This window comes from Somniosus microcephalus, chromosome 16 (genome assembly GCF_052327205.1).
Source record: "Somniosus microcephalus isolate GS21.2 chromosome 16, FLI_Smic_1.0, whole genome shotgun sequence".
In the NCBI taxonomy this organism is placed as follows: domain Eukaryota; kingdom Metazoa; phylum Chordata; class Chondrichthyes; order Squaliformes; family Somniosidae; genus Somniosus; species Somniosus microcephalus.
Window position 1 is genome coordinate 98,032,340 of NC_141002.1, and position 12,109 is coordinate 98,044,448.

The 12,109-nt window shown below is 45.9% G+C and overlaps 1 protein-coding gene across 5 annotated transcripts in view; it reads right to left on the bottom strand.

Moving 5' to 3' along the window:
- The window catches only part of LOC147106423 (uncharacterized), a 59,849-nt gene that overhangs the window by 30,334 nt on the left and 17,406 nt on the right, over positions 1-12,109 (bottom strand). For all 5 annotated transcript variants that reach the window (XM_086009526.1, XM_086009524.1, XM_086009522.1 and 2 more), the window contains 3 exons: positions 5,378-5,674; positions 4,098-4,349; positions 886-1,125 (listed from right to left, as the gene is read on the bottom strand). In XM_086009526.1, the coding sequence (XP_085865652.1) occupies positions 886-1,125; positions 4,098-4,349; positions 5,378-5,674 (789 nt within the window). The remainder of the gene's footprint in view (positions 1-885; positions 1,126-4,097; positions 4,350-5,377; positions 5,675-12,109) is intronic.

Sequence of the window (12,109 nt, forward strand, 5' to 3'; positions counted from 1 at the left end):
GTTGGATCGGGTGGATGCAGGGAGGATGTTCCAGATGATGGGTGAAACTAGAACTAGGGGGCATAGTCTTAGAATAAGGGGCTGCTCTTTCAAAACTGAGATGAGGAGGAACTACTTCACTCAGAGGGTGGTAGGTCCATGGAATATGCTGCCCCAAAAAGCTGTCGAAGCTACATCATTACATAAATTTAAAACAGAAATAAACAGTTTCCTAGTAGAAAAGGGAATTAAGGGTTACGGGGAGCGGGCAGGAATTTGGACATGAGTCTAGGTTCGGATAGGTCATGGCCCTGTGGGTAGCGGAGCGGGCCCAGGGGCCGTGTAGCCTGATCCTGCTCCTGTTTTCGTGTGTCTAATGCTGTTAGATTCAGGAGATAGTCCTGTCATAGTGGATTGGCGGTTAGGATCAGATCAGCCATGATCTTATTGAATGGCGGAGCAGGCTCGAGGGGCCAATTGGCCTACTCCTGCTCCTATTTCTTATGTTCTTATGTTCTTAGATCATCTGTTTTAGTGATGTTGATTGAAGGATAAATTTTGGCCTAGGACACCGGGGATAACTCCCCTGCTCTTCTTCGAAACAGTGCCGTGGGATCTTTTACATCCACCGGAGAGAGCAGACAGGGCCTCGGTTTAACATCTCACCCGGAAGACGGCACCTCCGACAGTGCAGCACTCCCTCAGCACTGCACTGGGAGTGTCAGCCTAGGTTTTGCGCTTAAGTCTCTGGAGTGGGACTTGAACACACAACCTTCTGACTCAGGAGGAGAGAGAAGTAACACAAAGCAACATTGAGCAAGTTTGTTTTCCTTCCGCACACCTGTTAAAAATGATTTCCGCAACACCCTTTTTTGAAGTTTTACTTTACATTAAATGTTAGGATACCTGTGAACTCTGCCCGGGTGACAGCTTTACTCCTCCACTGTCCGCAGACTGCTTCAAACGTGTACTGGTATCGAGTGCAAGTGGCCAAGCCCGACGCCTGGTAATAATTCTTCCTGGTGAAAGCCATTAAAACGTCGTCAACACGGATATGAATACCGTGAAATACTGGTGGGGAATGCCAGGAAAAAAAGCCTCCGTCAACAGTGGGTTTGTAGAACAGATTAGAGATCATCTCTGGAGCTGGGAGGAAAGGGATATTTATTAAGTCCTATAATATAGTCAAATGCTTTAAAACCAACAATAACTCGTTTATCCCAAGAACCCCTCTATTTGAGAGAAGCAACACTGTTCCTTCACCTTCATAGAATTAGAAATTTACGGCACAGAAGGAGGCCATTTGGCTCATCGTGTCGGTGCCGGCCGAAAAAGAGCGATCCAGCCTAATCCCACTTTCCAGCTCTTGGTCCGTAGCCCTGTGGGTTACGGCACTTCAAGTGCATGGCCAAGTACTTTTTAAATGTGATGAAGGTTTCTGCCTCTACCACCCTTTCAGGCAGTGAGTTCCAGACCCCCACCACCCTCTGGGTGAAAAAGGTTCTCCTCAACTCCCCTCTAATCCTACCACCAATTACTTTAAATCTCTGCCCCCCCCTGGTTGTTGACCCCTCTGCTAAGGGAGCATGTTCTGGGTTGAATTCAACTCACCAAGATCCAACCCAATTCCCCACTGAGCATGCGTCCATTCTAATCCAATACACACAAGGGAGACATGTGGTGCAGCGGACTGGAAATGTCTCACAGCTGCAGCAAGGGACATCAGCCTTCAAAACTCAGTAAAGCTTCATAAAAAAGCCGAACACCACAAAAATCATCAACTGGTGATGGAGGAGCATTGTTGAACAAGACCCTTAGGCTGACCTGGGTATATTTGGTGTGTCCCCGTCTCCCTGTGCCAAAGAAAGTGGGCAATAATCCTGGACTCTTCGACATAGCAGTCGGAAAAGTTCATAACTTGCGTAAATTGGAGGCCTGACCACTGGCATGGCCAAGACCATTTCTGTCATAGTGCACCGAGAGAGAGTTGATATTAGCCTGGGTTGCACAGAGTTTCCCTGCTCCCTTTTCAAAATGGTTTTGCCGTCATCCAACTGTGCCAAGCACTGGCATCCATTAATTGTTACAAAACAAAGACCGGCATGATTCTGGAGCCAAACAAACCAGGAAAGTCCCTTGTTCTATCCATTGTCTGATCTCGCCAAGTGCAGCCGGTAGGAGAAAGTGCACATACGAACCGTTGGCGACAGGACGTTACTTGGCTGCAATACCTTTCACAGTTGAACAGCCCAACACTCATTATCTGGACTTGCATATAAAGAATGGCCATTTGGGTAAGGTCCCAAAGGCTGCCACCCAAATTATATACAAGTCAACATTTTCACAAAAAAAAAGGGCAGGGGTAAAAAAAAAGTTGGACAATATTTCAAACTCAACCACACCCTCCAAACAAAAGATCACTGTTCCTTTCTCAAAGACCTTCGCCAATGCATCAATGCCTGTGATGGTAGGGTGTCCAAAATTGCAGATAACCTTCTATTTGAGCCTCACCGCCCCCCCCTCCCTATCTCTGTAACCGCTTCCAGCTCTCCAACCCTACGGGATCTCTGCACTCCTTGAATTCTGGCCTCTTGCACATCCCCTATTTTCATCGTTCCACTATTGGCGGCCGTGCCTTCAGCTGCCGAGGCCCCAAGCTCTGGAATTTCCTCCCTAAACCTCTCCCTCACATCCCCACCCACCTCTCTCCTCTTAAGAGGCTCCTTAAAACCTACCTCTTTGACCAAGCTCATTAGATCATCTGCCCCAATATCTCATGTGGCTCGGTCAAAGTTGTGTCTGATTTACGCTACTGTGAAGTGACGTGGGACGTTTTACAACATTAAAAGGTGCTATATAAATGCAAGTTGTTGTTGTTGTAGTAGTGTGTTCAAAGTATAGTTTTGAAAATTTAAGCCGTGTATTTGCTATGCGCCTTGATTTCGCACGTCGCCTGTCTGGGTGGAAACGTGCAGGAAATTCCCAGCCCATAAGAGAATACAGCTGGAAAAAACCCCACATTGGTCCGAATTTAAGAGATTATACTGTACATTGATGGTACAGCTAACGATTTGTTTTGCAGAGCAACAGCAACTTCATTTGCAACCTTGAAATTTTTTTAATCAAATGGTGAATAAATGTAACATTTCCAAGTGCGCATATAAAAAAAGTCATTCACATCATTACTAGAAAAAGTGAAACTGTTCAGCAAGGTTTTTTTCAAAAATAAATTGGAAAATCCATGTTGAACCATGATTACAGTAACATTAAGGAATTGCTATAATATGCATAATTCAGGTCAATTGTTAGTGCTTCCTGCTATGGCGAGAGGCATCAAAAAAAGTATTGTGTTCTTGCTATAGATTTCCTAGTTTGAAGCGAGAAAAATACTTTTAAAAAGTTTACAAAAATGAGTTGGGGGTGAGTTGGTTACGGGAAATTGTTGAAAATTAAAAGGCAGATCTAGTCTTCGAACATTCACGTACCACGATTTCCCCAAGGTCAGAGCGAGCAAGGCTTCAGTTTGACAATGGAGTCCAATCTTCAGTATCTTGTGGTCTACCTCCCCTGTTCTCCCTCCCTCCCGCCACAGTGTCAGCCGTGGCTCAGTGGGCAGCACTCTAGCCTCGGAGTCAGAAGGTTGTGGGTTCAAGTCCCACTGCAGAGCACAGAATCAAGGTCGACACTCCAGTGCAGTGCCGAGGAAGTGCTGCACGGTTGGAGATGCCGCCCATCGGATGAGACCTTAAACCCAGGCCCCGTCTGCGCTCTCAGCTGAATGTAAAAGATACCATGGCGCTATTTCGAAGAACAGCAGGGGAGTTCTTCCTGATGTGCTGGTCAATATTTATCCCTCAAATCAATATCACAAACAGATTATCCGGTCATTTATCCCATTGCTGTTTGTGGGAGCTTGCTGTGCGCAAATTGGCTGCTGCATTTCTGACATTTTCAACAGTGCCTACACTTCAAGTACTTCAGTGGCTGTAAAGTACTTTGGGACATCTTGAGGTTGTGAAAGGTGCTATGTTTCTTTAATACATCGCTAACGACAGTGCAATATGAAAATCATTGCAGAAGTGATGAACACATGTTTTTTTTTTAAAAAAGGCACTGACCTGTTGCCACGGTGATTGTTCTCCTATCTGCCACAGCACCAGTCCTGCAAACCGCCTCCAGTGTGAACGTCTCTTGGGTGCAAGGTTCGAGGCCAGTTGAAATGTACTCGGTCTGTTTCTGGGTCAGTTGCAGGGTTCTGTTTTTGTAGATGTAGAAGAGGATTTCCGATGGATCGCCCGTCACTGACCACGACACACTGTAAGCATCAGTAGAACCAACCATTTGAGTAACCTTTACAAACTTCACCGGAGCTGTGTGCAGAAGGAAGGCATATTTGTAAAATGGTTTAAACCGATGGAATGATTAATAAAATAAAATGTTAAAGCAGTGGTGTAGGAGTTCCGCGTGATTAAACAGCTTCAGCACCAAGTACTTTGAAGAAAAGGAAGAGAGGAGGAGAGAGACAGAGACAGATTTATACAATGCCCTTCATGATCTCATCTTTCCCAATGCACTTCACAGCCAACGAAGTGTAGTCACGGTTGTAATGTAGGGAAATTGCACACAGTAAGGTCCAAATGTAATGAGAATGACCAGATAATCTGTTTTAGTGATGTTGATTGAGGGATAAATATTGGCCAGGACACCGAAGGATAACTCCCCTGCTCTTCTGCAAAATAGTGGCCGTGGGATCTTTTACATCCACCTGAGAGTGCGGACGGGGGCCTCGGTTTAACATCTCATCCGAAAGACGGCACCTCCGACAGTGCAGCACTCCCTCAGCACTGCACTGGGATTGTCAGCCAAGGTTTTCATGCTCAAGTCGCAGGAGTGGGACTTAAACCCACAACCTCCTGACTCAGGCGAGAGCGCTACCCACTGAGCCACAGCCGACACCTTGTGCTACAACACAAGAAGTAGTTAAAGTCTTTCAGTGTATTCAAAAATTGATCAATCTCAGGTTTTGAAATTTTCTATCGACTCCCAGCCTCAACAGCTTTTTGGGCGAGAGTTCCAAATTTCCACTACCATTTGTGTGAAGACGTGCTTCCTGACATCACCCACAAATAGTCTAACTCTAAATTTTAAGGTTATGCCCCCTTGTACTGGACTCCACTACCAGAGAAACAGTTTCTCTTCATCTACCCTATCAAATCCTTTAAATCTTAAACACCTCAATAAGATTGCCTCTTAATCTTCTATACTCCAGGCAATACAAGCCTAGTCTATGCCACCTGTCCTCATAATTTAACCCATTTAACCCTGGTATCACTCTGTAGCTTTGACTTGACCCTTATTTTCAAGCAATGAATTTGGTTGTTCCCACGGACCAGCTTACCTGTATCGGCCACCACAAAGAGTTCTGCACTTTTCTTCACCTCAGCTGCTTCACATACAGTCACAAGAGATACAGTCACCTTCTGGCAAGCTGGCAACCCATCGATAAGAAACGTCGTCCCACTTTGCATCAAACTGTAAGACTGAAGTAACGGATTAGCGACCTCTCCCTTCTGCCCAAGCAAGTGGACATCCAGTAGAAACCAGTCAAAGCTTCCCAAAGCTGGCTTGTCCCAGTAAACGGTAATGCTATTGGAACTCAAAGCTATTACAGTTAGGTTGCTGGGCGGCATGGGATCTATACAAGAAAGAAAATTCATTAAAAAGTGAATGCAAAACACCAATTTGAAACTTTACTATTCTATTTTGTGTAGGATTATGCTTGGATCAGAATTTAAAAAGCCAGTATTTGCATCGTGTTTCATTCAACCTTTCAAGCAACAAATTAGATCCAAATGGATAGCAAACTTCTACAAATAATTGGGATGGATTTTTATTGGACTGGAAACATTGTATCAAAAAAAAACCACACAAAAACTTGGGAAAATGTTACGTTAGACCAGGGCCAATTCTAGCCTTCGATCATGTGTACGTTCATCTGGGACTCAAAGAGCTAAGCATTGTAAGGAAGGGAGAATAGTTGGAAAATAGGCGCTTCATCCTACAGAGTGTAGTTTGTACCAGCAAAGAGGAAGAGCTACAAGTGACATTAGAAAAAGTTTAAACTTTACACCCCAGAAAGACTGGCCTAGAAAGTCGCCTCAGGCGGTGGGGCAAAACGGCCGTTATACGCAGCGCCCTGATATTGAAATCCATTGCCACCAACGGAACATCAGGCGCTGCGTAGAACGAGCAGCTGATCCGATACTGCCCGTACTGCGCCACCGCCAGAGACGAATTTCATGGCCCGATTGTTTATGGTGGCTTCACATACAACATGTAAAATGACAAAGTAAGCTCGAATTATTACTTCAGAAAGTACAACGGGAAAGCAATGAAAGAATACAAGTGGAAAGTCATTTTAGAGCAGATACATCAGGGAGAAAAATAAATCATCTTTACTCAGGCGAACAATCTGCCAGGTAAGGTAGGAGAGACCAAACAAAAAAAGTTATGAGATAATGTACTAGAGGGATAATCATAGAAATTTACTGCACAGAAGGAGGCCATTCGACCCATCGTGTCTGTGCCGGCTGAAGAGTTGTCCTGCCTAATCCCACTTTCCAGCTCTGGGTCCATACCTCTGTAGGTTACGGCACTTCAAGTGCCTATCCAAGTACTTTTTAACTGCGATGAGGGTCTCTGCCTCTACCACCCTTTCAGGCAGCGAGTTCCAGACCCCCACCACCCTCGGTGAAAATATTTCTCCTCAACTCCCCTCTAATCCTTCGACCAATTACTTTAAATCTATGCCTCCTGGTTATTGACCCTCTCTGCTAGGGGAAATAGGTCCTTCCTATCCACTCTATCTAGGCCCCTCATAATTTTATACACCTCAATTAAATCTCCCCTCAGCCTCCTCTCTTCCAAAGAAAATAACTCCAGCCTCTCCAATCTTTCCTCAGCTAAAATTCTCCCAGTCCTGGCAACATCCTCGTAAATCTCTTATTTACCCCCTCTAGTGCAATCACATCGTTCCTGTAATGCGGTGACCAGAACTGTACGCATAAGATTCAAAAAGTGTTGAATGGCCTCTGGCCCTTGATTTTTCTTAAGTTTTAATATTCAAGCTCGGTTCTGCCACACTCAAAAGAAGACAATACAAGAACACTGAACATCAACAGCAGAGTCTTGGAGGAGGTTGATGGTTGAGGAGGTTAGATAAAAAGGACATTGGTCTTAGGGAGGAGTCATTAGTCAGGTCAAATCAACAATAACTTTTTTGCACAATCAAATATGTCTATTAATTCAGTGATATGGATTATCATATTAATTCAGTGGCACTAGGAACGTGTAGAACAAGCTGGGTTTCAGAGAACATGCTACAAACTATACACAAGGCCATTAATCACAATGGATACTTGTTTACTGCTCACTTAATCTTTATTTGAGAGGGGGTTGATATTCTATAGTTTCTGGATTGATGGTTCAATTTAACAGTCAAGAGTAGTGCAATTCCCTGTCCTCAACATCATGAGATTAAGTGTAAAGGAATACATAATGTCTTTTGCTCATGGCAGCCTCATGGGCTTACAAACAACAGTTCACATCACATCTGATGCAGAATTGATTGGAAGCATGCTGAACCAACATCCTCAAAGCCACCAAGGTTAATTATCTGGAATGTCCCACAAGATCATCGTTAACTCCCAAACAAAGCCAACTCAACTTTCCATTTAACAAATGGTCAAAACAATTAAATACTTGCTAAATCTACATCCAAATAAATCTGGAGGAAGGGTGGCGGGGGGGGGGGTAGGGGAAAAGAAAAGACTTCCATTTCTATAGCGCCTTTCACGACCACCGGATGTCCCAAAGTGCTTTACAGCCAATGAAGTACTTTTAAGTGTAGTCACTGTTGTAATGTAGGAAATGCGGCAGCCAATTTGCGCACAGCAAGCTCCCACAAACAGCAATGTGAAAATTACCAGATAATCTGTTTTAGTGATGTTGATGAAGTAATAAATAGTGGCTAGGACACTGGGGAGAACTTCCTGCTCTTCTTCAAAATAGTGCCATGGGATCTTCCAAGTCCACTTGAGAGAGCAGACGGGGCCTCGGTTTAACGTCTCATCTGAAAGACGGCACCCTCCGACAGTGCAGCACTCCCTCAGCACTGCACTGGAGTGTCAGCCTGGATTTTGTGCTCAAGTCTCTGGAGTGGGACCTGAACCCACAACCTTCTTATAGTGTATGTAACCGTCTACCTTTAAGAGACTATTGTATGTAACCGTTCACCTTTAAGAGAACTATTTTAGGTGTGGCACTACTTGTTTGGCTTCTGTATACGGTAATACCGACGGTGACCACACCGGTATATAAGTGCGGTGGCATGATTTATAGGGCAGATTCGCCCTGACCTTCGAATAGTAAAGTCCTGTTGTATGTTACTCCTGAAGTCTGTGTCGTAATTAACTGCACAACCCACAGACTTTACAGTGGCGACGAGTCCGATCGTACCCTGCGGCAACAATAATTTCAAAGCAACGAAAGAGCGTCGAAAAGAGGCAACCGCCCTCGTCATTCGGCTGGGAGCAAACTCAAGGCTGCAGCAATAGAAAGGAGGAAGACTTTAGCGACAAAAACTTCCATCAGCAACAGGCACTGACTGTCCCTTCTGCCACGGTGACTGTGAGTAAGGGAAAGTGAAAAGAATAGCCGGAGGATAAGGGCTGGGCACTCGACCACGGTCGAGGGGGAAAAGGAGCCGGACAAAAAGTCGGGTCCAACGGCGTCGTGAGAGACCGCGACCGGCGGGAAAAGCCGGGCGGTGACCGAAGCCACGAAGCGCTGCGACCGGGAGCGTAGGCGCGGGAAGAGAGAAACTCAGCCGCAGCCGGGGAGAGATGCACCGGACTGCGAGAGGGCTGGGAGGCGCGATTGGGGTCCGAGCGAGCGGGAGAGGCAGAGCCGACCAAGAGAGACTGCGCGAGAGCCAGTCCAGCGGCTGAACTGTCCTCCGTCAATGGGGTGTAACCAGCGCCGGTAGAGCCGAGCGAGCGGGAGAGAGGTAGAGCCGAGCAAGGGGAACTGTGCGAGAGCCAGTCCAGCGGCTGAACTGTCCTCCGTCAACGGGGTGTACCCAGCGCCGGTAGAGCCGAGCGAGCGGGAGAGAGACAGAGCCGAGCAAGGGGAACTGTGCGAGAGCCAGCCCAGCGGCTGAACCTGTTCGCCGTCAACGGGGTACCCAGAGCCGGTCGCCCTGCCATAAAATAAAAAAGGGAAAGCCTTGAAGCCGACGCGCAGGCTGTGAACCTGAAAGCCAGCGGCCGTCGCCCGTGGGGAAAGTGTACCCCTCCCGCCAGGGAAGAAACGCGGGAAGCCGCCATTAGGCGGGGAAGACGACAGAAGCGGGAAACCGCCATTGAAGTGGGCGGGGAGAGAAGATAAGAGCGGGAAACCGCCATTTTCGCGGGAAAACCGCCATCTTAGGAAAAAAAAAAGAAATAATAATTTAAAGAAATACTTGTGTTGTTCCCAAAGAGAGGAAGATGCCTAAGCGTGGTAACATCAACGATTTTAATTCCGAAGTAGAAGACTGGGCCACGTACGTGGAACGCATCGAGATCTATTGTGAGGCCAATAAAATAGAAGATGACAAAGCTATAACCTTGCTGAACTCGATGGGCGCAAAGACATACGGGCTCTTGAAGCATCTAGTAGCACCAGCTAAACCGGCGGATCAGACTTTCGATGATATTGTGGCTGTCCTGAAGGACCACTTGAACCCTACACCGTTGATGTTGGCGGAACGATTCAAATTCTATGCGAGAACGCAACGGAAAGACGAAAGCAACGCAGAATACTTGGTCGAACTGCGTAGACTAGCAAAATACTGCCAGTTTGGAAGGAATCTGACAGAGGCATTGCGAGACAAGTTCGTGTGCGGGTTGGCAAAGGAAGGAACGCAAAAGCGACTACTCGAAGAGAACGACCGTACACTTGACAGGGCTGTCCTTATTGCAGCATCGCACGAAGCCGCAGCGAAGGGAACTGCGGAAATGCAGCTAAAGACAGCAGCACTAAGTGTGGATCAAATTACCTCGACAACAACAAAATGCTATCGTTGTGGGAAGACAACACACGACCAGAACCAATGCTGGTTTAAGAACCAGGAATGTAGGAAATGTGGCAAATTGGGTCACATAGCTAAGGTATGCCGGTCAGGGAAGAAGACCAACAACCAAAGGAAGCCATCACAGGAAAAGTACAAGAAGGTACACAAGGTGGCTGAGAAGAGTTCAGACGAACAGAATTCAGACTCAGACCCAAACGGCCAGGAGCTGGGTAGTCTGAGAATTCACAATGTGAGTAAGGAAGCTGACCTACAAACTATCTGGGTCATGCTAAAAATAGCTGGAATCCAAGTGAAAATGGAGTTGGACACTGGATCAGCTCTATCAGTCATAAATCGAAGGGATTACCATCGGCTATTCTCACATATACCCTTAAGAGATACCAAGTTCGTATTGCAGACATACACGGGGCATAAAGTATACCCCATGGGAAAGATAAGAGTCAAAGTGAGAGATAGGGGTAAAGAACACCCAAGAATGAACTTATACGTACTACATGAGGGAGGACCACCACTTCTAGGACGGGAGTGGATCAAGAAAATAGACATGGAATGGCACTATCTAAAAGCCATAACGAGTGAGGACTCGGTGCAGACAATCAGCTCAGATTCTGAAACGGATGACGATAAGACCAACCCAAATATGAAAGACAAGGCTGAAATGGACTTGCCGACGAAGGTTGGAAAAACGAAGGCATGCATAAAGGCTTATGCTCCAGAGAAGAACAAAGTTTCAGAACAGAACTCCACCGAACAACGACAACCTAGTTCGACAGAAAATTCTGAGCCTGTTCAAGTTACGGACATATCCATGACGGAAGAACACCGAGCTCGGACTCAAACTTATTTCAAATTACGACAACAATTAGAACAATTGAGTTACCATCTCGTACAAGAGATGAAAACAATGAAAAAGTTCTATGACACCGAATGGGAGAATCTGGAAAGACAACAGAAGCAGCTAGCTCAAGCAGAGAGCGACCATAGAGCCATCGTGACCAATTACCGATCACATCTCCCTTATGCTGTTCAGGAGTTAGAATATTTGCAGGAAGAAGCAAATGAAGAGGAATCTTCAGGAAGCCAGGATTTTATTCCAGTTCTTCTCTACGACTCCTTACAAGCAGAGTGTGAGAAGTTGAAAGAACAGTATGAACAGGCCCAGGCTACAATTCTGGAAGGGGTTAACTCGGCAACCTCCGAAAAGCTAGTTTCAGTGGAAGCATATGAGCAACTGAAGGTTGAACATGAGCAAGAAGTCCAAAGGCTGCAGGAAATTCTTGATGAGCTCAAGGCCAAGACAGACTCATCGGTAGAAGTTCCATCCATAGATGAGAAATTAGAGGTGAAAAACATGGCAGAACCTGAAAGACAAGATGTACAAGAACTCATAAAAATATTAAAGGAAACCCAAGACAAATATGGGGCGGCAATGACCGAGATTCAACAACTTGAAGAACAGATTCAACTGGGAATCCGTTCAGTGGAAGAAAAGGGAACTGTAAGAAACACAGAGACTGTAAGAATGGCCTCTGAACATGAGCTAGAGAGCATCAAGGCGCAACTTCTCCGAGCGCTGGAAGCCAAAGTACAAGAGGAAAAGAAGGTGAAAGCATTGGAGGAAAAGGTGGATGAAATGGAGAAGACTCTGACCCACAGTGTTCCCGTGGAAGAGTTAACGGTCAGCCAACTCCTTCATATGCTGAAGGACAAGACTCTACAATGGGAACAATCTGAACACGAGCTTCAATCTTCAAAGGGAAGGAGTTCGGAGCTCTCAAAAGTTATGGAAATAGCTGAGGTTGCAACACAGATTTTACAGGGATACCAAAGTACACTGAATCACGTCAATGTGAACAGCAGAATGTGGAAACAGCTGCTCCAGTAGAAGGATTGAATAGCCTGATCAATCAATCCCCGAGGGAAGGGGAAGTATTGAAATCACAAACGAGGTCATTAGTGAAGGATTGGCAGGAAACCCAGGAAGAGCGGGATGAA